The 25884-nt window shown below is 36.0% G+C and overlaps 1 protein-coding gene across 3 annotated transcripts in view; it reads left to right on the forward strand.

Annotated features, from left to right (window-relative positions):
- Positions 1-25884, forward strand: part of STXBP5L (syntaxin binding protein 5 like) — a 184176-nt gene that overhangs the window by 61677 nt on the left and 96615 nt on the right. For all 3 annotated transcript variants that reach the window (XM_031056622.1, XM_005420578.2, XM_014306851.2), the window contains exons 3-4: positions 5845-5926; positions 7935-8035. In XM_031056622.1, the coding sequence (XP_030912482.1) occupies positions 5845-5926; positions 7935-8035 (183 nt within the window). The remainder of the gene's footprint in view (positions 1-5844; positions 5927-7934; positions 8036-25884) is intronic.

Genomic DNA, 25884 nt, shown 5'->3' on the forward strand with positions numbered 1-25884 from the left:
CTATCCCCATATTTGTCATGCTTTTGACTGAACTGGTCTCTGCACTGGCTCTGAAACACTGGCACCTGTGAATATAATTAATTATACTCTTCAGTTACTTCCATGGATTCCAGTTTTCATTCATTTTTGCCTTTATTGGTGTTATCTGTATGTGTCAGTTAACTTGCTGGGGTTTATGACTACCTGGGAAAAAAGAGGAAGCCCACTGTGAATGCAGCCTTTTAATTTATTTTTTTTTACTACTGCATGAATTACAGCCCCAAATACAGATCCTTCAGTGTAGATGTCTGGCAATGTGGAGCTTTTACAGATTAATAACTAAATTGCTTCTTTTTGGAGGTGAATTTAATGCTAGGTAGTTTCTGTTAATCACTCTGTGTGTGTGTGTGTGTGTGTGTATGCATAGGCAAAAGAACATTTAAAATTATTCATATTTCACAAATTAAATATAAAATTCTTCCCCTACATGTGAACTAGATAATCTTGAAGGTCCCATCCAACCCAAGCCATTCTATGATTTTGTGTTATTTGTGAAACGCTGCTAGAGTCAGTACTTCTGAGTAACTGCTTTTCACAAGGTAGTGCTTCAGGTTTAGGGTTAGTTGAGTTCAGTCACATGTTGACTGTATTTGTATTCTGTTTCTGGAACAGATAATTCTCAAAATGACAAAGACCTTGAAAGGCAGTCTTATCCAGTAGAGATCAAAATATGTAGCCTTATGAGTTTTGCTTATTCTCATGGTGTCTGCATATACTTTGGGAAATAAAATGGCTTCTAGTCTATAGAGTTGCCATTAAATACAAACTATCTATAAGCTTTAACATGGAAGAAATCAAAGATTTGCCAAAAGCAAAATTTTCAGCCAGTAAAGATAATAATGAATATTTAACTGTTCCTTAGATTAACTCTTACATAATTTGTATGCATGAACAGAGAAATCTATGTCAAGAAAAATAAACAAGGTAAAGGTCATTGTAGACCAAAATCTCATGTATATTGGTGCCAAAAAAGTTGGCATTTATGAAAGATTGCACATGTAGCATCCTAAGATAGCAGCCAAGTGCAGCAGTATTTCACTTTTTCATAGTGGAGAGGAAAAAAAAGAGCTATTTATTTAACCAGCTGAATGAACTCCAGACATAATGAAGCTCATTGTAAAACTGAATCCTTCTGTGTCCAAAACAAAACCCAGAAAGATATTGTTTAATGAAGCAGTGCCCAGTGAATCTACAGCAAATAGAAGGCCATGAAGGTAGGAAGGGGTTGTGTGTCCTTTGTAAGGAATTCAGTGAGCTCAGCTACAAGCAGTTGACAGAATGGAACTTCTTAGGGAGTGCTTATTTTTTGAAGAGCAATGGAGAAGTCTCAAAAACCAAAACCAATATGATTTCCCAATTTGTTATTGTAATAAATAGGTGGTACACACATGCATTAAAAATTATATTGAATATAAGAAATTACAAAATGCAGTCTATGTTTTTACATTATATTAAAGAAACCATTACCAAGATGATGTGTGTGGCTTTGGTTTTGAGACTTGGAAGAGGTTGAGTGCACATTCTAGACTATGTATGAAAACAGACAGGAACTATTCAAAGCTAAGAAAATTGCTGGTGACATGAAAGTAAAGGAGCTCAGAGTTTTTTCTTTTCTTTATGAAGAAGATAGATAAGATAAAGCTTTCAAAGCAGGAAATTCCTGCTAATATGAAGGTATTTAATTTAGCATAAAAAGATGTAATGATATGCAAAAGCTTGAAACTAAAGCTAAATGTATTGATTCCACATATAGCGTGGCATTCTGAATAGTGAGGATGACAAAACACTGGGGCAATACACTTCAGAAATCAAAATATAGAATGTTTCATGTAAAGAGAAAAAATCAGTTTGAACCGCAGTTTTTTACTCAGGACTTAGGCATTTATTTAGGACTTAGGAATGTGGCATTTATTTGTACCAGAATATACACTGTCCTTAGTAGAAAATTAATGTGTATGAGACATGGAGAAACTTCATGAGGGAACTGTAAAAATATGTATTCCAAGAACTGCAAGTAGCTATGTTCAGAACTGCAAATCTAGGTGCTAAAGGTGCTGTTTCCATAATTATCTTTTTACAAGATCTGCCCCACAACACAAATACAACTGAGAAACCTTCTGGTTGGTTTCGGTGGTCAGAGATGTGGTTGAATTCTTTGATCATTCTTGTACTTGACTATTTAGATAAATCCATTGGTGCTTTTTAAACTGATAAATCACTCAATTCAGTGGGATAAGTCTTCTGCAAGAAAAAGATGTCCTATATTCAAGTTACACCCCAAGTCAGTTCTGCAGTTGGTTTATGTAATGGAGTAACACCAGCCCACAAGCATCTGCTCTTAGGGTGCTGCATAGTCCTACTCAAACATGTACCAGTCAGTGCAGATCAGATGACTGAGGACTCAGAGCAGCAACACTACTTTTGCAGCACCCCACAATTCCCAAATGTTTTAAGGAGAAGCTTTAAATGGAGATTTCCCATTTCTGTATGCATCATTTAAATAAAATAGTGGATGTGGGATCATGGTTTCTGCTCTAATGTTCATTTCTGTACATAGATTGTTCTTAGTCATGGAAAAAGTTGGTTAAGTACCCAAAAAAAAAGTTAGAGCTGCTTATTTACATAGCTTGGTGTCATTTTCTTCTGTGAAAGACTTTTGGTTTTGAAAAAGGTGCCGTATGTGATTTAGGAGTTTTTACTTGAGATATCCGCTATCTGCCTTGGAAGGAGGTTCTTTATGACACCGTATTTTCACTTCCTTGCCCCTGCAAAGAGGAATGAATCATACTGCAGGCCTTGTTATTGCTAAAAGATTTAATCTCATACTACTGAAGAGTCACTGTCTTAATGAAGGAAAACACGTCCTACCTCATCCCCTTCTGATCCTAAGTTAAATACCTGCTACAAGTAACACTGGCCTCAACTTCATGAGTCAGTTCTGAGGTATCTGCACTTTTGGTTCTCAGTGAACACCAAGGACTTGCAAGTCCTTGGATTCCATTAGTACTAACCTCTGAGAAGAATGAGACACATCAGATCTGTGTGTATCACATAGTAAAAATGAGTCATGGAATAAAAAAGCTGTGGGGTACTGTGGAAAGTGGTCATAGATCATGCTATGAAAAGATTTGGTCATTGTTACCTCTCATCATGAATGTAATCATTCACTGACAACTTTAATTTCCAGGATGTGAGAGTGTAAATTCTTGGTTACTAATGCATTATGCTGTCATGGAAGTCTGCATATTGGAAGATGAATCCAAGTATTTAAAATTAGTCATCTTAGCAACTGATTTTTTTCCCAAGTAATTATAAGTTTTGGAATATCAGGATGTTGAAATACTCAGTGAAAAAGTGTTGCATACAAGTGAATGAAGAGCAAAAAATCCTGTTTCACTCTCACAGATATTAAAGCCAGGATTAAGTGTAGTTTTCAGAAAGAACACTTTTCTTTTAGAATGTTATTGCTGTCACACTTTCACTGCTTGATGCACATAATTCTAATTCTACTTGTTTCGCTCTAGATCCCAGAAGACATCCAGACTTAGTTTTCATCTTTTTCCGTTTTATGTATAAATTAGGATAATCTGGCATGGCTTTGAAAGCCCCTGGGAGATCCAACATACTGATAAGAGAGAAGATAGTGACTAGCTTTTATTCTTGAAACCCATGGTGTCTACTTTGCAGTATTTAGATGTATTGGTCCCCCCTTTTAATATCCTCAGAGATACTCCATTCTCCCTGATAGCAGAGTCATCATTTAATGAAAAGGCAAAAGTAAAAAGAATAAAGTCAGTCCAAAGCCTGAACTATAGGTACTTCTGCTGTATGTCCTGTTGTAATACACTGCTATGAAAAGATTTGATGAGGTAAGGTTGTACTTGTCCATGCTTGGCAGCAAAACTCACAATTTGCAGAAGATGGCCTCAAGTGCCAAGAACATGTGCCAAGTCATCATATCTCTTCAGCTCCTTCTGCTGGAAGGACCTCACTGCAGCTCCCAGAATGTTTGAAAACCACCAGCAGTCAGTGCTAATGCTGCTATTTAAGCATCAGTTCTCACTTCAGGGCAACTGGCCAAAATGAAGCAGACAGCACAATTTCTCTCTTATTTTAGTAATTTGTGAGTACTTTAGTAATTTGTTTTTCAGGGTGAACACTGATGCATATAAATGTGAATTTTTGGAGAGTGCTTTGTTTGTTTGGGATATGCTGAGTGAAATCATCTACTTTGTTAGGATGTTTCCTAGAAAACTGACCTAGCATGATACTGAACTGATGCTGAAGGGTGACAGATGCTTAATCAGGGCAATGCAAGCTGTAATTTTCATTAAGGACAATCATTAAGTAGTGCCATGTATTTGTACTGAGTATTAAACTCAGGTTAAAAGTAAACCACTTATCTCTTAAAAGTTCCAGTTAGCTTGAAATCCCAGGTGGGTTGGTGACTTGTTTGGTTGGTTTTGGTGCTTTCTCTCATGTTACAAGAAGTGGTTTTTAAATGTTAAAAAAGTGTGCCACAGAAGAGTCATTCAGAATGGACCAGAAGATTCCCATCAAGACTTAGAAAGTGCCTTAGACTACAATACATCTTTGTTGTCCGTTTTGAATAGGTTGTTTAAAAGATGCAGGTTTTTATTATTTTATCAGTTATGATTGTATCCATGACTACAGCTTGGGAGCAAGCAGCAAACAGAGTTACTTCTTTTTCTCTGCCTTGGTGTTCTGTAATGTAGTTATGGTGTTTTATACACAGCTTTTCATCTATAAACACCAGTTTTGTAAAACTCTATCTCCATCTTACAAAAAGAGAAATGAAGGCTCAGGTAAGAAAAAATCCTTCTTTCCCCCAAAGGTTATCCACTAGACCAGGTGACAAAATCAAGAGTAGATTTCAGGTCTCAAGGTAAGCGATATCCATTAAGCTGCTTGTTTAACAGCTGGAAGAGCAATTACTTCATACTTGGAGCATCTAAACCTCAAATTTGCTAATTAATGGATTGTACTTTCTGGAGGCCAGTATTAGAATGGTTTACTGTACATCTTTCTCCTATGAAAAGGGAAGTAAAGATTCTGACATTTACCTGCAGCTAAAATAAGTGGACAGTTGGCTTTTTTTGGTCAGGGTTTTACAATATGCTAATATGATTGTATATTACAAGTGGATCAAGCTCTGTGTTGTAGAATATTGTTTCTAATAATAATCCTGATATTTTTAAAATGTGGTATTTCATATGTTTCGCACAATATGGTTGCTAATAATGTTTCATATTTCTCCTTTTGCCTTACTTTTGATCTTCAGTAATTTTCAGGAGCAACAGTTTCTTGCTGAAGTCTCTGACTCAGATGAGAAAGACCATCATCCTCTAAGTTAGGGAGATGACAATTTAGCATGCGCAGAAAAAAACCTGAAGAGAACAGATAAAAACCTACATTCATTATAATTCTAGTCTTGATAAGTACAAAAATCTGGTACATTCATGTGCTATATAGACCAATAATGTATAAAAATAAATTTAAGCTGCATCCTGCTGAATTTATCTGTTAATTCATGTACTTTGTCTCACAGGAAAAAAAATAAGCTAGAACAGATCACTCACAATTGCACATGTTTCAGGCTGCTGATGTTGGTACTTTAATTAGAATAGTGGAATGTCATCATGAATTCTTTTGTTTTACAGAAAACAAGAAGAATTGAGGTTAATTAAAGGTTAATTAGAGTTTAATTGGTAGTTCTTTCTTTCTTTCCCTCTTTACTTCTGGTGATAACAGGAATGTTAGAATCCTTGACTTTGATGACAACAGATTGGGCAGGCCTGGTGTTGATTGCTACTGCCAACATGAAAGTGGTGCTGCAGTTCTGCAGCTCCAGTTCCTAATCAATGAGGTAAGGACGTATTTACTCAGATTCTTCTGTATAAATTTAGTTGAATAAATTAATGTTATTGTAATTGACTGATATAACTTCTTCCATTGACAAATTGTGCCAACAAATAAGTGGTGTACATCCAGGGAACATTCAACATACAGCCTTTTAGAAGAATATTTATGGGACTGCACTCAGGGAAAAGTATTGCCTTCCTACACATCAGTTTAAAGTACTGAACAAAAGGCAGTCAATATGTGAATGTGTGTAAAATGATGTAAAATCCATTAAGTTACTAAATTTGCTGCACAGTTCTGGTTCAAATAGAAATTAATAAATGAGGTAAATCTTTCTATCAAAATATATTGATGGTTATTGGCTGAAAACTCAATAGTTGGGCATATGCTATTACGTGAAGCAATGAAAAGCAATTGCAGGGATCATCAATTAAACCATCATGCTTAGTCTTTGTAAATGGTTTGCCAAAATCAAATTTAGACAACATGAAGAAACGGTGCCACATTATAGCTTGCTCTTTGCCGAAGGTTCTGAAGATGGAAATAGGCAAGAAGACTTTCTAGTGAATACAAATCAGAGGGGGTTTTTTTTGAGGACCTTAGAAGTTGGCCAAATCTTAGTTCACTTTTGATTAATTTTCTCCCATGACATAAGGAAACACTTTGACACTTGCAAGTCCTCTTTGTAAATTGGGAGATCTTAGAACTTCTCAGGGGAAGAGTTTTAGTTTTATGGGTTTTTTAAACCTGAAAAATATTTAATTTTTTCCTACATCTATTTGGAGAAAGTAACTGAACCATGGACACTGAGGAGGGAATCCGGTGAAACACTCCAGTGAAATTCTTAAGAGTAATGCAGGTATGAGAACAGGAAAGACAAAGTTTGAATTAATATTCTTTCTTTTCAATGGGTGACCAGCAAACCCCCTAATACATAGGATTATTTTGATTTCAGTGGTGGACAGTCTTTCTCACTCTTTGGGAGATGAGAATTAAAGCATGGATTACACTGTATTAGGGAGATCTCGCCTCCATATATTTTATTTTCATAGGTCAACACTGAAAAGAACAATTGCTAGGAATAGAGAAGTTTATCAGCCAGTCATAGATTGTAGGAACTGATCTTTCCAGTTACATGCTTGCCCTTCCTCAGTATAAAGAATCACCTTGTTTTTGGGCAGTCTGTTTCCCTCTGTGATGGTAATACACAAGGGTAGATCTGTGCCTGATGAGAGGTGTAAGTGCTGCAAACCACTGCAGGAGCAGTAGGGAGCTTCCCCTGCAGGTAAGTTTCACATGCAGTCAATATTCTGTGGTGAGGAGAAAGGCAGTTAAAAACAGGTAGAACAAGTTCACTCCAAGTTTCTCAGTCAGATAGAGGCCTGGGCTTTGAAAGATGGCCATTTTTGGGACACCGCAAGCAGAACCAGTCTTCATAGTATTTCTGATCTGTGATAAAGACTTTGTCCTTCTGTCTACATCTCTTAGTTCTTCCTACATCCTGTCCTCTTGCTACCTGTCCCTACTTCCTTATCTGCATCCTCTTTTCACAGTTCCAGTTTCGAATTTTCATCTTACCTTGATATGACTCCTAAGCTGTGCTTGGCACTGTCATATGTGTGCCCATGCATGCACTAATCCCTTTATTCTTCAGTTATATTTTTCACACTCACCTTTTTAAGTAAATATTGTCTCTTTTCCATTTTGTTAGTCTTTCTGCTTATGTGGAAACAGGTGAGAGCTGGCTTGTGTAACCTTGGTACAAAGCTTTGAGTTTTAAATTGATGGAGTTTTAATTTAATTTTGGCTGATCTTGTACTAATTTAAAATGTTTACATTTACCAGATCGATTTAATTGTGTATTATTTGTGGTAGAGTATTTTTGTTCTAGAAGAAAGGAATGATTTTTCATAAACTGTAGTTTGACAGGTAGATCTTTAGCATTGAGGATCATGTAAGAATACAAAGCTTGCAGAAAAATAACATGTTGCTGTATTTTGTGTCTGCTCTAGGGTGCTTTGGTCAGTGCATGTGCAGATGATGCACTTCATTTGTGGAACCTCCGGCAGAAACGACCAGCTATTCTACATTCTCTGAAATTCAACAGAGAAAGGTAAGGCTATATGACACAAAATAGAGATCTCATTACAAAAAAACCCACTTCCTGAATTTCTTGTAATATATTTTGCCTTTCTACAGGTGGATACAGGTTTTGCCTTGAATATTTTTCTTTCAGGCTTGTATCTATGGACATATGTCTTTCTCTTTCTGCAGCTTTCTCAGAACTAGAAAAACTTGGTCTTCTTTATGCCAAAATATTCTTCATTTTACTTCTATTTGCATGAACTGCTGTGAACAGTAATTCCTTTTTTCTTCAGACTGGACACAAGCACTCACTTTTGGCTGAACTGTTGTTCAGTAATAGACAGAGTACTTCAGCTGGCTGTAGGAGGGTAATAATTATTTTCTTTACCTTGAAATAATTTTTTTTTTGTAAAATACTGGAAGTTTAGTAGAAATAGATTGTGAATTTGGGAAACTCTGGTAAGTGTAAAGGGAATCAGAGTGTTTTTCTTAATTTTACTTTATCAGTACCTAATTGTAGGAAACCCTACTGAAAATAGATTAAATGAGTGGTTGTAATTTTCAAACTCAAACAGGAGCTGAGCACTTCAATCTGTATTTAGTCACCCAAGTAAAACCTGATAAGATGTTAGGGAACTTCAGTGCTGCACATCTATTAAGAATGAGAAAAAGTTCCAAGTTTTTCTTAAGGAATTAAGGCAGTAGACAAGAAACCAAGATGCAGTGCATAAATGCAGCAGCTGTTTTTAACTGGAAATTTAACTCATATTTTCATTCTCTTAGTACGTGCATTCAGTGTTTAGTAAGGTGCAGCAACTTTTTTTGATAGTTAAATATTTGCTTGTGCAGTGGGAAGAGATCCCAGTACTTCACCAGAGCAACAGACTCATCAAATCTTTAGCTGCAGCAAGTCTGAAAATTATTATGGAAATACATTTTTCTTTGTTGTTTATTATCCAGATACAAATCATATTTGCACTAAAATGTCACTGAGGTGCATGATTTGTAGTGGGATGTACTGTGTAATAATTTAGGAAATATACAGCCTGATTCCAACGAGTTTATAACCTATAGCAGAAGTGTGTCAAGTGGTTTGGGACTGCATGAGAGAAGATGAAAATGAAAAATTAGGTGTGCATTTCTAGCTGCTTCTGGGCAGTAAGTTATCATTTTACACATGGTGAAATGTTTGAATCTTGGTATTCTCATCAGGTAGGTGCATTATTCACAATTTGTCATTGATAAATCTAAATATCAGAGAAGTTATTCCAGTACATCTTGGTTGAGCTCTCCCAGCCAGCAATCTGACACACAACCTAACCAACCACTGCTTATAAGAATGCAGCCTCTGTTTATCTCTGCCTTCTCTTTAGAGATATTAACCTGTTATCTCGGTCAATATTTTATCAGCATTTCTTGCTAAGAGAAACTCACACACACATTTGTGCTTTGCTAAGAGCAAAACATTTGTCATCACACTTGCCTAATTTTCTTTTTTGTCTGACACCCTAAAACATTGAGCAAAATATTTGCAAGCAAGTTCTTTAGAATACTGGAAAATTTGCTTAAAAGCAAATTTTCTCTAGTGACATTTTTAATTGAGGTGCAAGTAGGATCTGAGAATGTAAGTTATTTGTAACAAATGCATAGCTAACTGTATTGCCTTGCATAGCTAACTGTACGGCCTTCTATCAAAATCTAGTAAGTTGTGAACAAAAAAATACTCTTAGTTCTTTTATATATATTTTTGTAACAATTGTAACAATTTGTAACAATTTTGTTCAATTGATGCCATTTAAATAATTTTTATTAGGACATCAGAGACTGTGTGGCAAATATCCTGCAATATAATATTGTCAAAGAAGTAAGTCCAGTCTTAAATTTAAAAAGAGCTTTCCATAAATATGAAGAAATAACATTGTAGGCAGTTCATTCCTTCTCAGGGTTCTCTAGCACTGCTCTAAGCTTCTGGTTGTTTGGTTTTTTTTTTAATTATTCAAGCACTTGCCTTCAGAATGAAATATCTTAATTTTTATTATGTTTTCTTTTTACATGCATATAAATTTCTTTTAAATCATCTAACTTTCAATTTTCTAAGCTCAATTACACATTTAGTATGTAAAATTAAACATAATGCTGTGGGCAAGTAGCAAAAAAGTCAGACCAAAGCTCTAATTAACCCTCTCAGTTTGGAACATTTATGTGCCTAATAGAGCTAAGTCTAAAAGAGAACTTTCTTTTTTTTTCTGAATATATTTTTGGCATTAGAGAACAGAAGCTCTAAATTATGGGATGGTCAGAGAAATAGTGAATGAAATAATGGTTGCTGTAGCTATGTGAAATCTATGACTAAATGGATGTAAGGGGAACTTGAGAAGCTGATAAAGTCATAAGATCAGAGTTGTTTTTCTTCAAGAAATTCAAAGGTCTGTCCTTCAAAAAGTAATGTTTTCCTCACTGTAGGAACAGTTAAAAATACTTTATTTTTATCCTCCCCTCTCCTCCTGTGGGAGGGGGGTTAAGAGAAAGCAAGATTCATATTGAATAGAGATTCTTTTGTCTTAAGTTTGTGAACCAGTGAACAAGCTGGTTTTTAAATGCTTCTTAAATGGGGAGAAATGGTTGTTGATAGAAAATAGGTTTAAAATATTGATGCATGTCTTCAAAAATATTAAGGTATTGAAAAGTGTCATATAGGGAAGTGTTTAGGAAGTCAAAGGCTAGCTCTTGTAAGATTATTTATAATATAACTTAATTTTAGATTTAGGTAATTTTCACAGAGCCAAACACATAATTGTTCAGGTGCATTTTATCTATCAAAATGGAATATGTGAATCCTTCAAATTTTTCCATTTGCATGTCTCTCTTCAGGATTTAAAAAAAAAATTAATTTTATTTATTCAATATGCTTCTCTCCTTGTTACATTGTTTGGTTTAGTTGGTTTTTTGGGTTTTTTTTTAACTAATGGGAGATTTACTTCATTAAGTGATGCAATATAATGCATTTAAATGCTAATATTTTATCTGCTTGTGATAATGAAGATGATTTTACTATTCCAAATGCTTGTTTTATTGGACTTTGATTAATTAACTTTCTTGTAGAATCAGTTTTTTCTGAGGTTTTATGGTATGTGGTGCATGAACCATAGAGCTGGTAGTTTCTGTTAGACAGATGAATGTTACTTAAGGCTTTGGCTATTACTCACAATCCACTAGTCATCATGTAGTTGAATTGTTTAATTTGCAGTTTGCTTCTGCTTCTTGACATTTAAGATTTCATGGTAATGGACTAAAAGCTGCTCTTTAGCAGTGTTTGTGTATAGGTTTCTGTAATTACTTGAGTCAAGTTTCCCCAAGTGCATACATACATATATCCCCTCTCTCTCTCCCACAAAAGTAAAAATGTTCTTTTCTTTGGATGTTGGTAAAAACATAGTTGTAAAGAGCAAAGAACACTGAAAAGCCGTAGTCTTTGACTTAATAGGTAAGATTCAGTATTAAGACACTGAATGGTTTATAAATAATAATTCACTAACAAAATGCACCTTTTTAGCCGTTAAATCAGAGTTTGCAGCTTCTCCAGATTTAGTTTTTTCTTCTTCTGACCTACTGTTAAACTAATGATGATGCAGCACTAGCAATAATAATTCATAATTCACTGTTCTCTTTGGAGCAAGTGTCTCTTTGGAGCAAGTGTAGAAGGAGCACTAAAGAGACTTAATGGCAAACAGATATTTTCTGGTTTATGGTGTAATGCTCTGGACTTTTTTGGATTTAAGAAAATTATACATTTTTGCCAAAAAGTATATATTTATTTTATATGAAGTAATCATCTCAGGTTTCTATTGCTGTAATTGGAATGTAATACAGTGCATTAAGAACTTTCAAGAAAATACAACTGTAAGCAATGTGTCTCAGTGCTTGGCTCCATACCAAGAGCTGTACTGATAAGACAGTTACTCAAAGACATGTTTGACAGTAGCATATGGTTGGTAATACATGATTTATGGTTTCTTTTACAAATAGGGTAGACAGGTAAAACATTTTAAACTCTGTAAACATTCTATAAGAATTGCCTCGGTGTTTTTGAAGGTCAAAATTGTGGACACCTCCCATATGTTAGTACCTCTTTTTCCTTCCTTGATGTCATAGGAGATGCCAGATTGATCTTCAGTAGGCATTTTAGGCAAAGTAAATAACTCAGCTGATTCCTCAGGTTTTAGCTTTTATATTTTTCAAGTTCTAATCTGCTTTATTGTGTAAGTCTAGGCTTCATCTTAGGGGATAGTAAGCTCTCTCCACAGATTAGGTAGACAAAACAATTCCTTGTCTAGCTGGGGGCCAAGGACAGGTGATCCAGATCTCAGGCCCAAGAGCTAAAGCTGCAATTGGACAATTGGTTCCAATATGCTAATGGACCAAAACTTATAAAAGTGTGAGACCCTGGGACCTGTCATCCATTTTTTGGCCATCCATTTTTTGGCCATTTTGGCCATTTTGGTTGTGCTGCCCAAGGTGGATCTATTGAGGCCTCTTAATAAATACCTACTTTATTCTTTAGCTCTGTCTAGTCTCTGTTCTAGGTCAGCCTTCACAAGGCATCAGTTTTTGGCATCAAACTACTGGGACTAGACACTGTCTCTATCTGCTGCAAAGAATATTAGGATTAAGCAAAACCACTGGAAACTATTATAGGTCTTCATTATTTTTAATATAATCAAAGCAGACTTTAGCAAGTACAGCTTTAAATATACAACAGCTTACAGATTCTCATTTAATATAAGAGCAGCTGGGATAGGAAAACCAGCAAGGATTGCAGGGTGAAATCCAGGTCCTATAAGCCAGCAGGCGCTTGTTTCACTTATGAACACAATTCATCTCCTGTCATTCCAAAGCTGAACTGGTTCAGTTGTGTTGGCTGACACAGGGGACAGCCCTCCTCTCTTTCTTCTTTCAGTCATTGCTGACTGGTATGTGACAAAGGAGCCAACTGTGCTGCAGCAGCTTAGTCAGTGACTTAGAGCAGCACACATGAGCACAGTGTGACACAGTGTTGGGTTTTTAAATCCACCTGCATGCACTCCATACCAAGGCCCTTCTGAGGGGGAGCCACCAGGTGACACAATCTCTCTAACTGGCTTTGAGACTCTTAGCACTTTCTTCAGTGTTAAGGTATGCTGGCACAAAGCAAGAGGAGCCTCTTAAGTGGGCGACTTTTAGAGCAGTTCTGTTAACTGTAACTCACTATTAATTAGAAATTTGACTCCTGCTGTTGAGATCTTACAGTATTTGAACAAGATGATTGAGAGTATTACTCCAAATGCTTGGAACAAATTAAAACAAACCAAACTCAAAACAAACAAACAAAAAAAAGGGTGTTTTAAAATAACTTCTTGAGTCTATATTCTTTCCTGACAGTAGGAATCTTATTTGCCGTACTGTATCTTTGCAGGGTTTTGTGTCCTGTGTTAAGAGCATTTTAAATGCTTTCTCTCTCCTTTTCAGATAAACCTCATCAAAATGACAGCAAGAGGCTATTGAGTGAATACTGGTGACTGGCTGTGCAATCACAGCAGTACCTGTGTCTGTTCATTTGTATTAGGGAACTTGTGGGCTAGTTAAAGTAGATTCTCTGTCTCACTGCCTGTTCAAGGAACTGGATTCCTGTGATAGCTTGCCTGCTCATAAATGAACCTCCTGGTTAATAGTGTGTAGCTGTGAACTCTATTTATGTACTTTCAAATTAGTCAGAGGCTGTCATCAAGCAAGGTTCTGTACAGTTGCATGGTCATGCTATACAACAAAACAGATTCTGATTACATGGTGTGGTCTAGCATTCAACTATTGGAAAGAACCATAGAACCCAAATATAAAGCAATATTTCACCAAAAAACATGCCAATTTCTGGAAAGGATGTAAATTTTCTCAGACTGATGATGGAAAAAAGTGAGGAAACCAAAAGAAGCCATGCAATTGGCATTTGCTTCCACATCTTGATGAAGATTTTACAAAACATTCTTCTGGGGGTTTTTGTTTGGGTTTTTTTTGTTGTTGTGGTAGGTTTTGGTAGCGGGTGGGTGGTTGGTTGGTTGGTTGGTTTGATACGTGTAGTGTGGTTTTGCATCAGCATTTGTCACTTTTGAAAGAATAGTGCTCAAGGGTTTAAAACCCAATGTTTTCATGCAATTCTTGAGCTTGAAAAGATTCCTGAAAGACAAAAGATTCTTCAGTGAGACTGACCCAAATCTTGTTAATGCATTTATTTACCACATGCCTCTGCTCCTCTGTTAAAAAAAACCAAACCACCAAACAAACAAATGAAAAAACCAAAACAAACAAAAAACCAACCAACCAACCAAAAAAAAACCCAAAAAAAGAAAAAACCCCAGCAATAACAACAAAAAACAACAAATTGAACAAAAAAAATTCTTTTTTCACATCTTATATCATGTTATAGAAAATTTCATAGTGCACTTGACCTGTAGAATCAATGAGAGCCATAAGCTCGTCCTGGAAAGTGTCATGCAACCCAGATGAAAAGGAGACTGTCTTGGTTATAAAAAGAAATCAAGCAAAAGCATTTTGGAATTTTTTGTCTTCAACACAGGTTAGCTAAACAACCAGCAAAGGGCAAAAATGCAAAAATTAGATTTGCTCATTGATACCAGGAATCAACAGGTTTGAGTTGATAGATTTTTGAGACTGTGCAATCTACTGAAATAGAATGAAAATTCAGTTGATCCTTAAAATTTTCTTTTTGATAGACATGTGAGCCTTCTAATGGAATGGAGCTGAAGGGACCTCCTCAGTCTGGTTTTCTCAGTTGCACACCAGAGAACTCATATACCTCCCTTTCTTGAATGAGCAAGCTGATGATGTTTTACATTAATGTTTTGCTGGTCCCTTATCATCCCAGGAAGAAAGGCACTCAAGGCCCTAGAAGTTAGCATTCAAAATGCTATTTATTAGAACTAGCACTACAAAGAATGGCAGAAGAGCGCAGGGAATCTTGCATCCCTGTAGATGCTGGGAGTCCTGAGTTAGACATCATCATACAGGCCTTCAGTCAGCAGGTATCCTGTCCATAGGAAGGGTCACCCCATTTTTGTCATACAAGTTATTGCAGGATTTTCTTGTAAGGAGGCAGCTGTGTGCATTATTCCTACTATCAAACAGAAAGGACACTAACACTAAAACTTCCTTCTGCACTGTTGGTGCAACACCGAGTGGGAGCTGCCTGCAGGCTTCTCAGTGACAGCAAGCTGGCTGTGTCTGTGCAGCTTGGAGGGGTGTGTGCAGCCCCACACAGGCTGGACACCGCGCTGCTCATGCGGCCCCTGGCGCCTTCCTGGGGTCACTCATGTGTGCATCACCAGCTCCTCCACATGCAACAGTCTCCCAACCAGGGCCTTGCACTGTTATGTAACTACTCAAGCTGAAATCCACTGTTTGCTCTGCAGGAAAATTGTTCCATGTCGGTTTGGTTTTGGGGGGATTTTTTTCACTACAAAAATCAAGATTCTGTGTTTTCCTTTATAATTTTTTTGTCTTCATTACCTTTTCTTTTCTTTGGGCCTTTTTCCTTATGTCAATTCTCTCTGAGCTGATGATTCATCAAGGAAGCACATTCTAGATAGCGTCCCATCTGTGCTGTGGCCATTGACAATACCATTTTCATTTGTAATCTCTGCAGGAATATGTTTACTGATGCATGCAAAAATGGCATCTTCCTTTCACGTGGCTTCATCTTACCAGTGTTTGTGGTCTTGCTGTGATTGACTAATACACCCATTACACTTCTTCCCTGATGTATATCTAGCTGGCAGGGAATGTGCTGCTTTTCAATGCAAGTCTTTAATAGTGGAAGCAAAGCAAGACAAGCAAAATTGAAATTATCTTTTTCCATCAATTCCGTATCATGAGCTCTAACCCTAAAGTGGAAGTTCTTTGAAGTTTGAGGCTGTGCCCTTTACATTTCAAATTTAATTCAATTTCTTGTACTTTGCTCATGCAGATTGTCCTTCCTCTCTAATATGGTGTCCCTCAGAGGTTTCATTAGTATTAGTACCAAGATCACTTGTGAAATTACAACAGCTGTAAAACTAATTCTTGAGAATCTCTCAAATATCCAATAAAAAAATTTCCTTTTGCAGTAAAACCAAGTGTAAATTAGACATTAAAAATAGAATTTTATAGTGATTTTTTTACAAGTGCTATATTGAAATTTTTCCTTTTGAAGGGTAAACATTTTGAAGGACTCCAAACCTTGGTTAGTGTGTATTTTTAAGTATAGGTGAGCAAGTAGGAATAACATTATGGTCAGAACATCAGAGATAACGTCATGGCTTAATTTTATCAGGTTTAGTTTTTTATGCTTACCATATTGGGTGGGATATGTAATGCAATCTGAATGTTGGTGCCACTGCAGAAAAAGTGCTGCAAGAGCTTAAGATGGCTATTCTAGAACCACTTTGGTTTCTTTATGCTTAAATTACACAAGGGTAAATGTTACTGTAAATGAAGATCACGGAAGTCCTGGTCATATTTTTCATTCTAGAATATTAGAAGGGTCTCTGTTTATATCAAAATCCAAAATTGATTTTAAGAATCTCTTTTCTTTCTAAATGGTGGCTTTTACAATCTTTCCCCAAAGTAACTTTTAGTCCATCAGGATTCTGCCAATATTATTATAGTCAGTTTCATTTCAATTTAAAAAGTCCTTAAATGCATTATGCCACAGTATCTGCTTTTATATGTGTTTATTAAAGAACTTCTCTGAGGGCAAAATGCCTAATATGCTACATCTGAATAACTCTTAGAGCTAGCAGCTGTCTTTGGTAGCAGAAGGGCAGAAAAACCCTGAAAGATGACTTACAACCAATCATTTAACACGTGCGCACATGAAACCATCATGGCCCATTAAGCTGCTGGAGAGAAATGTGTAGCTGGCACAATTACCTGAGGACTTAACAACAGCACAGGGCCCTCTGACCTGAAAAACCCCACTCTTCCAATCTGCATCTTTCTTTGGGTCTCTCTGGCTGTAGTTCCTTCGGTTATTTCTCTGACAAAAAAACCAATCTCTTCAAAATTCCATTAAAAAAAATCTTTGTGAAGTTTTACTTTTCCTTCAATAGGGAAGAAAAACATGTCCTGGTTTATTTAAATTTTATGTCACCTGGCCATGTGTGATTGTTTGCCTGGGTTTCTTCCTTCTGGAAAAGATTTCTTAGCAGGAGACATAATGTTGCTATATGATGTCAAACCTTACATCATATGCTGTGGAGCATGCTAGTTGTTTCTAATGCTTTGTAAAAAATAAAGCATTTTTGTCAGTGGATTTATGCTTTTTTGTGAAAACATAGAGTAACATGTTCTGTTGTTTTCACATAGCAGCTATGTTGCCAAATTGCTCTGAGGCCAGGTTTGGATAGCAAACTTTAAAATATATACTCACAGCTATGCATTGAACAGCTGTTTCATGGTTTCAGTCATAACAAATGAGAGGCCCAGTACTGTAATACAAAAATGCATCATATTAGACAACAGGAAAAAAAAGTCTTTTAAAATGTATGCAAGTTCAGTCAGCATAAACAGTCTACACTATCAATTGGAATTTTCTTGTTACAGTTATAATGTAGATCTGGGAATTACATGGTTTTCTCTTTTAAGTTTCCAAATTAGAGTTTTGAGACATCTTTCAGAGTTCTGTTCAGATCTTTCCTTTGACCTTTGTTATATTAGATTTCCAGTCATTTCTTAGAGCAGTGAAGAGCAGTCACCCATTCAGTTGCAGTAAGTAATTTGGTTCTTGGAAACCACACCACCTCTTTCCTGCCCAGACACGTCAGCTTCGAGCAAGAACCCAATGCAATGATTTAGGATACTTTTCCTTCTGTCACAATAAACTCTGGGCATTATTCCAGTAAATCAGAAATAGAGCTAGTAATGTCAGTGTTGAGATTATATCATTAAACAGTACATGAGCAGGAAGAGAAGAGAGACTGCAGATTGCAGAAAAACAAGGACCATTAATCACAGAGTCCCTGTCTACTGAAGCGCAACAAATGAGAACAGCTGGTCTCCAATAAGTCTACATGATTTTAATTGATGGAAGCTGTTAAGGAAAAAAGCATGCATACAAAGAAAAAGCATACACATGTAAAATTATTTTCTCTTTGAAGTCAATTTCAGTATTTCAGTCTTATCCTGATTTTAGCATGTCATTCAAAATAACTTGATTGATATTGATATAAAATTGGGTTTAAACTTATTTTAGTAAGAATGTATGATAAACACAGATTTGTGTATGCTGCAACTAGCAGAGGGCGAAATACTAACACATCTTTAGTTTACTTTTCTAACAGCTCTGTGAAAGTCAAGCTGTTGAACAAAAGACAAGTTTCAACCTTTCATGTTTAAGATAGGTCCCAGTTTACTTTTTTGAACTATGAGATTAGAAACCAAAAACTGCATTTTTGATTTATGTATTCAATTTGGATGAAGGGATGAGAGAAACTCTACCCTTAGGTGTTTGGGGTTTTTTAATGCAGATGCTACAAAATCAATGAAATAAATACATCAAAAACTTTCTCTTTTGAGAACATCATCCTCCTGTTCCAGCCTTTGTTATTTGGCTTTTTTTCATTGCTAAGAAACTTAGTGGCGCTTGCTGTGCTCTGTATTGCCCATCACTGTCACCATGTTTGGTATTACAGCCCCATTTTTACTTAACCTTCAAAGAAATTTATGAAGGACAAGTGAAGTATTACAAATATGAAATAGTGATTTCACAAGCCAATAGACAAGAGAAAAATAATGTACATTGTCTTTCCCCTGAAGATGAGAGCAAGAGTCTGTTTTTCAACCTTGTTTCATTAATTTGCTCACCTCACTGATTTCGTGGAACTTTTATTCTCATTTTTGTTGTGTGATGACCTTGAGTCAGCATCAGAAACAAATTAGAAGTCAATGAAAAGTATGCTGGTTTCTTCCAGCCTCTTTTTCTATTTAAGGAAGTGTGTTTCTATGTAATTTCCTTATCTCTTTCTCTTGGGACCAAGTGTTCATGTTTCACCTGTTTGATCCACGGCATTACTGTTGTGTAATACTAAAGATCTAGGCAGGGAGAAAGTGTCACTGTCAGTGATCCTGCTCCTGCAGGTAAGACCCTCCAATAAATTTGCAGTCAAAACCGTAAAAGGGAGTTGACAAAAGAGCATGTCTCTTTGCTGTGCATTTGCCCAAGAGGAAGGAAGGTAATTTTCTGTCATTCTGAAAATGAAACCAATTATCCATAGCACAGGCTACCAAAGCTGTACATCCCCTTGTACACCGGGATTTCAAGAGTGACTTCTGAGTTGTTCTTGAGCTCCAAAAATGCCCATAACTTGCTGCAGTGCTACTGCAGATAGCCTTGGAGTTAGAGGGTGGGAATTTCAGTGCCTGTATCCCATAGGAAGTTATAGTGCAGCTGTCTTTCTGTATGTGTTACGGCATGCTGGACAGGCCAGGGTGACATTCTGTGGAGTTGTAAATAAAAGAAAGAAATAAAAGAAATAAAACTGGGAAAAACCAAAGGTCCTGAGGCATGCTGTAGACTTTGACTGTCCTTGTAAAGAGTTCATAATAACCTGATAAGATTTGATCTAAATACATAAATTGACTCTTCATTCAGGGGAAATCTCTGGGTTTACTAATTTAATCAAATGGAATGCATCTAATGTATTTCTGAACATGCTTTTTCTGATTTGTTCGAGGTTCTTTTGAGTTAACTGCTTGTAAATAATTTATGTTGACACCCATTGCAAATGTTCATATAGTTGTTACACTGATGTCCTTTGTGGTTGACATAAGCATTTCTTAAAACAAGTATTTTTAAATGCTGTAAGCTATTAACTGCAGTTGTGGTTGCAAAGTCATTTTAAATACTAAGCTCACAAGTCAAGAATGTGCCTAACTTCAAGCTTTTAGGGTTATTTCTCCTGTCCAGAAAGTTTACACAGAAAGTTCTGGCTTTTGAAGAAACACAGGAACAGCTTACTTTTATTCTCAATTTTTTAACAGAAAAGAAGGGGAAAAAAGAAACAGAATGTACTATTAATAGTGCTTTACCTTGAACTTTGTATTTTCGTTTTTAACACTTTAAAGGATTAATGATCAGTCCCAATTTCTAAAAAACAGAATGCTTCAGAATGTGCCAATAGATCCAATGGAAAAAAGGGACAAAAACTAAATATGTGCTTCTTGTATTCCTGTTTCTTATTTTGTAAGTTTCTTATGTATAATATTTCAGGTAAGAAACACAATGAAAAAAGCTTGTATCTTAAACACATTGAAAGCAGCAGTGGACCACCAGCCATATGACATATCTAAATAATTTAATGGAAAATAGCTGCATAAGCTTTTATGCTTTGTCAAAATAAATAACTGTGTTAGAAATCTCGGCACCATTTAAGCCTATTGGCCTTAAATGAAACTCTAAAGTGAAAATGTTTTCTTAACATTTCTTCTGCATACAATTTGCAGCAATTGAAATGGGGGCGGAGGAGAGGAGGATGTCTTAATTATATGTAGGATGTTCACAAATAGCTAGAAGTATACTTTGCTTAGGATAATTTATATTGAAATTATAGTTTAGAGGTGGAATCCTGATTTGTTGTACCTCAGCATTTGTAGAGAATCTCCCATCATTGAAATTCTTTAAATCAAGAGGTATCTTACAGTAATTTGTTCTAGCTCAAGTGGTAGTTAATTTGAAGAAATCAGATTAAATCAGTATTAAACAGAAGAGAGGAATCTCAGAGGTTCATTTCTTACATTCCAATCCACAAATTAAAATTTTGCTGTTGTACAGGCAGCAGTGACTGTGATGAATACTTGTATCTAAACCAGTATAAAACAAAGACAAATAAAACTGCTCTCTGGACCGATTGGGTAAGAGGAATAGTCTGAGATACCAAACTTGAAAGGAACATTGGGAAGCAGAAGTCTAGAAAGTAACTGTTACCACTGCCTTGACTCCATTTTTCATTCATGTTTCTTTGTAAGGAACATGTATTAGATTGCCTCATGTAAAGCAATTCTTTTTACTGTCTTACTTTAAAACATTGATTTCTACAGATATGAGGTGTAAGCTCAAGTAATGTCTTCAGGTGATCCTACTGTCTGCATGTATTGGTTGTTCGGTCAGGAAATAGGCACAGTGGTATGTGAGCTAAATGATGACTTGTTTCACAGTTTTTAATTGTAATAGTGTGTGACTTTCATTATTAACTTAGAATTTATTGGTAGAGATAATTCACAGAGTATTTATAAACAGAATAGTCACATTCAGCTCTGAATTTGGTGGAAAAATACAATAAAGTTTTAGTTCTTACATTTCTCATTAGATAGATACTCTCCATCTATCCCGTCCTGTCATCACCTTTATTTGTAGTGGATGCACTATTGCCTTAAAACAACAAATATTTGAGCAGTCTGTATAACATTCTGGAAAAAATCCAGAAACAGAATTGTTAATGCAGTGTTTTGAGAATATAATTTACCTTAATATTCCTCTTGTGTCCAGATATTCCTAAATAACAATGGGGTTTATCCCAAGTTATGCTGTCACCAGGATGCAATGCATTTTATGTTTAGGGTGTTTTTATCTCTACTTCACGTTCTTCTATGTAAGTAATTAAAACATAAAATAAGACAGATCAACTTATTTTAATTCAAAATAAAAGTTGACTGTTGCTAGCAGAAAATATATGTGAAAGAGAAGATTTTTCTTATTTTAAATTAAAACTAAACCACATTATTAAAAAAACAGGTTGACTACAAGTATCAATCTCAAAGGCATGTTTGGTTCATTCCCTTTCCACTAGGATCTGTGTGTGCAGGGCTGCTAGAAATTTTTGAAATTATCTTATATGGTATTTGGGGAATCTAGTGTGAATAGGAGAAATGCTCATGTTGTGATTAGTATCACCAAGACCCTGAAAGGAAGGAACTCTCCAGATGTGTTGAACTGCTCTCTATTTCATTTGGCTCTTAGTCAGCCATTTAGTAATTTAAAGTATTTCCTCTGCTCTTACACTGGCCCTACAGACTTTGCATACTCTGCAAGTAAGTTAAAATGAGAGTTGAAGTTAAGCATTGGAACTCATAAAAATGGAATTCATCTTGGGTTTTGGCCTTCCTAGGGCTTCCTGGTATATAACACCCCCTTGTAGCAGAGGAAATGTTATTACTATGCACAGACCCAGCTCACATCTATCTGGGGAACTGCACAGCCATCTGCTGAAAACACATCACATCATGTGGATGGCAGACTGCATGAATTGCTGCTATTGTTTATTGTTACACGTCTTACAGTGCTGACGAGCTCCAAATTTATATATAGACCAGGAAAAAGATTAAATACCTCCAGAGGCCAAATAGCTCATCATTTACTTTCTTTGCTAGATCTGCTGGAAACGACTCCTTTCTTTCATTATCAGCAGCTTTAACCTGTGCCTCTGTTTAGGCACTTTAGGTCAGCTACAAATTACTTTGCCTGAATATCTGTCCAAATCTTCCTGTGTCCATTTTGTGACTTAAAGCAATAATCTCAGCTTGAATATCCACTACTAAACTGATGGAAAAGTAACCTTACACTTTCTGAGTGTAGGGGGTAGCCAGAAGCTACCTCAGTCCACTTTCAACCACTGGAGCAGGAGGAGGCACTAGATGAGTCTGGTGTGCTTTGTTTTGTATTACTTTTGTTAAAAATTACCAAAAGATTAAGGGAGTATGAGGGAAGAAAATAAATCATGTGGAAATAATTTGTGCTTGCTGCTGGAGGGAGAAGAGAACTGATACAAAGTCATGGAGTCCCTTCAGCAGCTTTAGTTTTTTTGTTGGAGTGAAGAAATCCTGCAGAAGTTAATAAGGAAGGGAAGGGCTTATGCAGTAGTTTTCCCCTGTTGTGAATATCCATTGAAGGCTACACAGGCCACAGATTCCTCTCTAGAGGAATCCTTTCAAAGAGCTGCTTTGAAAGAAGACCTGACATAACATTGGCAAGTACCAGGGATGCTGCCCAGTCTATCAGGTGGCAGTGCCAAGAGAACAGCTCTTGAGAATGACCAGGTGAAGGAAATAGCATAAATCAGTGGAAAGTACTGAAAGCACCAGAGGATGCTGCAGAAAATCCCCAGAGTTAGGAAAAAACCCATAATCACTGCAGCGAAAAGGTAGACTTCTGATAGCCATAACCTTCTTAAGGTGATCAACTTTCTCAGCAGCTGAATTTGTCCATGCTGGGGCAATTCACTGTAAATTGGGTGTAAGACAGTGGCAGTCCCTTAGGAGTCACTGAGAGCAGAAGGCAGGGCCAGGACTGTGACTGGCGTGTCCTGCAGCTACTGGACTTGCTTCCCGTCAGCTACTCATGTTCCTAAGTTAATGCTCCTTCATGTTTTATCTCCCTCTTTTCCTGTAAATTTGTGACATTTCCATATTTCCTGAGAACCTGGACTCTGTAGATTATTTTGGTAGGATTCTGAAAGGGAGCTCAAGCTAATGAGTTTCTGTAGGAACTTCTAGAAACAGAACTCTGACAGTCAGTGCTGGGCATAAGGAATACACAGTTTCTATGCTTGTTCTTATTCAAGATTATCTGTATAAAGGGAAAAGCCATAGTGTAAATTTAATTGCAGTTTTGATGTCTATGAATGCACAACTAAATAATTAAATTGGAATAACTGTTTCTCATTTTGACAAAAATGCAATTTACTTTCCACCCTTCTGCAGGTCTTCCCACTCACCACCAGCAATAGTGTTCCAGGAAACTTTTCATGCTAAAAACAGAAAAAACAAAAATAACAAAGCAGAGGCAGAAAAAGTGTTCTCAAAATTATATTTTATTTTTCCTAGAGGAATACAATTAACATAATAAATATGATTTTAAGTAATCTTAGAGTTTTTACTAATACTTTAGAGGTTATAGCATTCTAAATTATTTTAACATTGTAGTGTTCTACTAATATGCAGTGAGGTTTTGGCCATGGTTATTAGACTTTAGAGTGCTGGGATTTTCTGAAAAATATACCTTTTCAGATTTGCTAGTCAGAATATATTCCTTTCTAAAATAAAGTTCAATGTTTTGACAATGCCTCTTTCAGTTATTCTATTATATCTTTTTTTTACCTACATAATTTATGTAAATAATATGGGTTTTTTAGGACCTTAGCAAAATAGTTTTCCTTACAAAATTCTCATTTAACCATTTTAGTTAGTACCTCTGATTTTTTTAAAATTACTATATCCTACAGAATATTCTATATCCTGGTTTGTCATTTGGAACAAATTATAAAATGTTTCAGACTGTTCTGGCAGAGCAGAAACACCTTTTTTTGTATCAATTCATCAATTTTTTTGCTATTTCTTATAATGATCAATAAGATTTATGTTGTGGTTTGCTGCTAAGAAAGTACAATATCCACATTTCTGGCTGACTTTCTGTTAAGTGATCAACAATGAGAAAATCCTCAAGTTTTCATTTAATTTGGTTGCATGTTATCTGAATCAGATTGACAATCTGATTAAACTTTGTCAGAAGCACTTCATACTGACATAACTCAGTACAACCATAACTTCTTAAAAAGAAAACTAGCGTTTCTTTCTTTCTGGCTTATTGACTCGTTTTTGTAATGGCATCAAAAGACATCTTAATTTGCTTGTGGGATATATGACTAATAGAGTCATATAATGGAATACCTTTCATCCCCAATGAAAACTACAGTATGAGACTTCATTGTTTTCTCTTGAAGAAATCGTTATGTAATTTCAGTACTTACTGAGATGGAAGATGTTCATTAAAAATCTGAGTCTTGCTTCAAAGCTTCCAAGCCTCAAAGTCAAGTTAATATTTTCTGTAGAAGTGAAAAGACTATAATATATAAAGCAGTTTGAATTTAATTTACATAATGTAAAATAAAACTACTTCAGAGAAGTGCAGAGTTTTAGGAGAATATGAAAATTATATGGCTTTGTTTGGTGAAGCCTAACAATATATTGTATTAAAATGCCTAGTAATCCCCGTGCTCTAATAGGTTTGTTACATACCTGGGTTGTCTTTAAGGGAGTGCTATTTTCTTGTAAGATCACATATTGTAAAAGGTTTCATAATGACATTTATGCATTTCCTAATGTTTAATAACAGTTTGGGTAAACAATAAAGATTCGTAGAGTAGTTTTCAATGTGAAAGAAAGAACATGCAGGATACTTTCTTACCTGGCTGTCCCATAAATTTGGCAGAACAAAATGAAATTATTTAAGAGGAAGTAGCTGGGCTTAAGAAAACAGGCATGGCTGTGGTGGGTTTTCTTTATCCTTTAGCAATACATAATTCTCTTTTGGTCCTTCATATTGTGCATCCAGGCTTAGTAGTGGCTGCTGTCTGGGATTTCAGATAGGCCAGCAAGATACTAAGTCTAGTAGCTTTTGGCCTAACTACTTATTAGTAGTTACTACATTGGTCTGATTTTTCTCTTGCTGTAGGATCTTGTTTTTAAAGCATTAAGTTCTTGAAATTTTAAACCTAAGGCGGGCAAATGGAGGGCATGCAATATCTGGGAATGCAGACACCTACTTTTTCTGTTGGTTGTTGTGGCAGTGTGTCCTAGAGATTATGACATGGAAGCAAATCTCAAAAAGGATGAAAAGCAGCCCAAAGCAGCCTCAAGCAGTGTGTGAGGTGATGTTGAAACTTTATTCATAATCAAGACGTAGAATTCATTCTTGCACATGGGAGATCAAGTTTTCTGCAGTACCCTGTAGTGGGTTGTGCTTGGGTTTAACAGAGGACTGAAAAATAGCTTTGTCCTAGGTGGACTGAACCTGCTTAG

This window comes from Geospiza fortis, unplaced genomic scaffold (assembly GCF_000277835.1).
Source record: "Geospiza fortis unplaced genomic scaffold, GeoFor_1.0 scaffold1, whole genome shotgun sequence".
NCBI classification, from domain to species: domain Eukaryota; kingdom Metazoa; phylum Chordata; class Aves; order Passeriformes; family Thraupidae; genus Geospiza; species Geospiza fortis.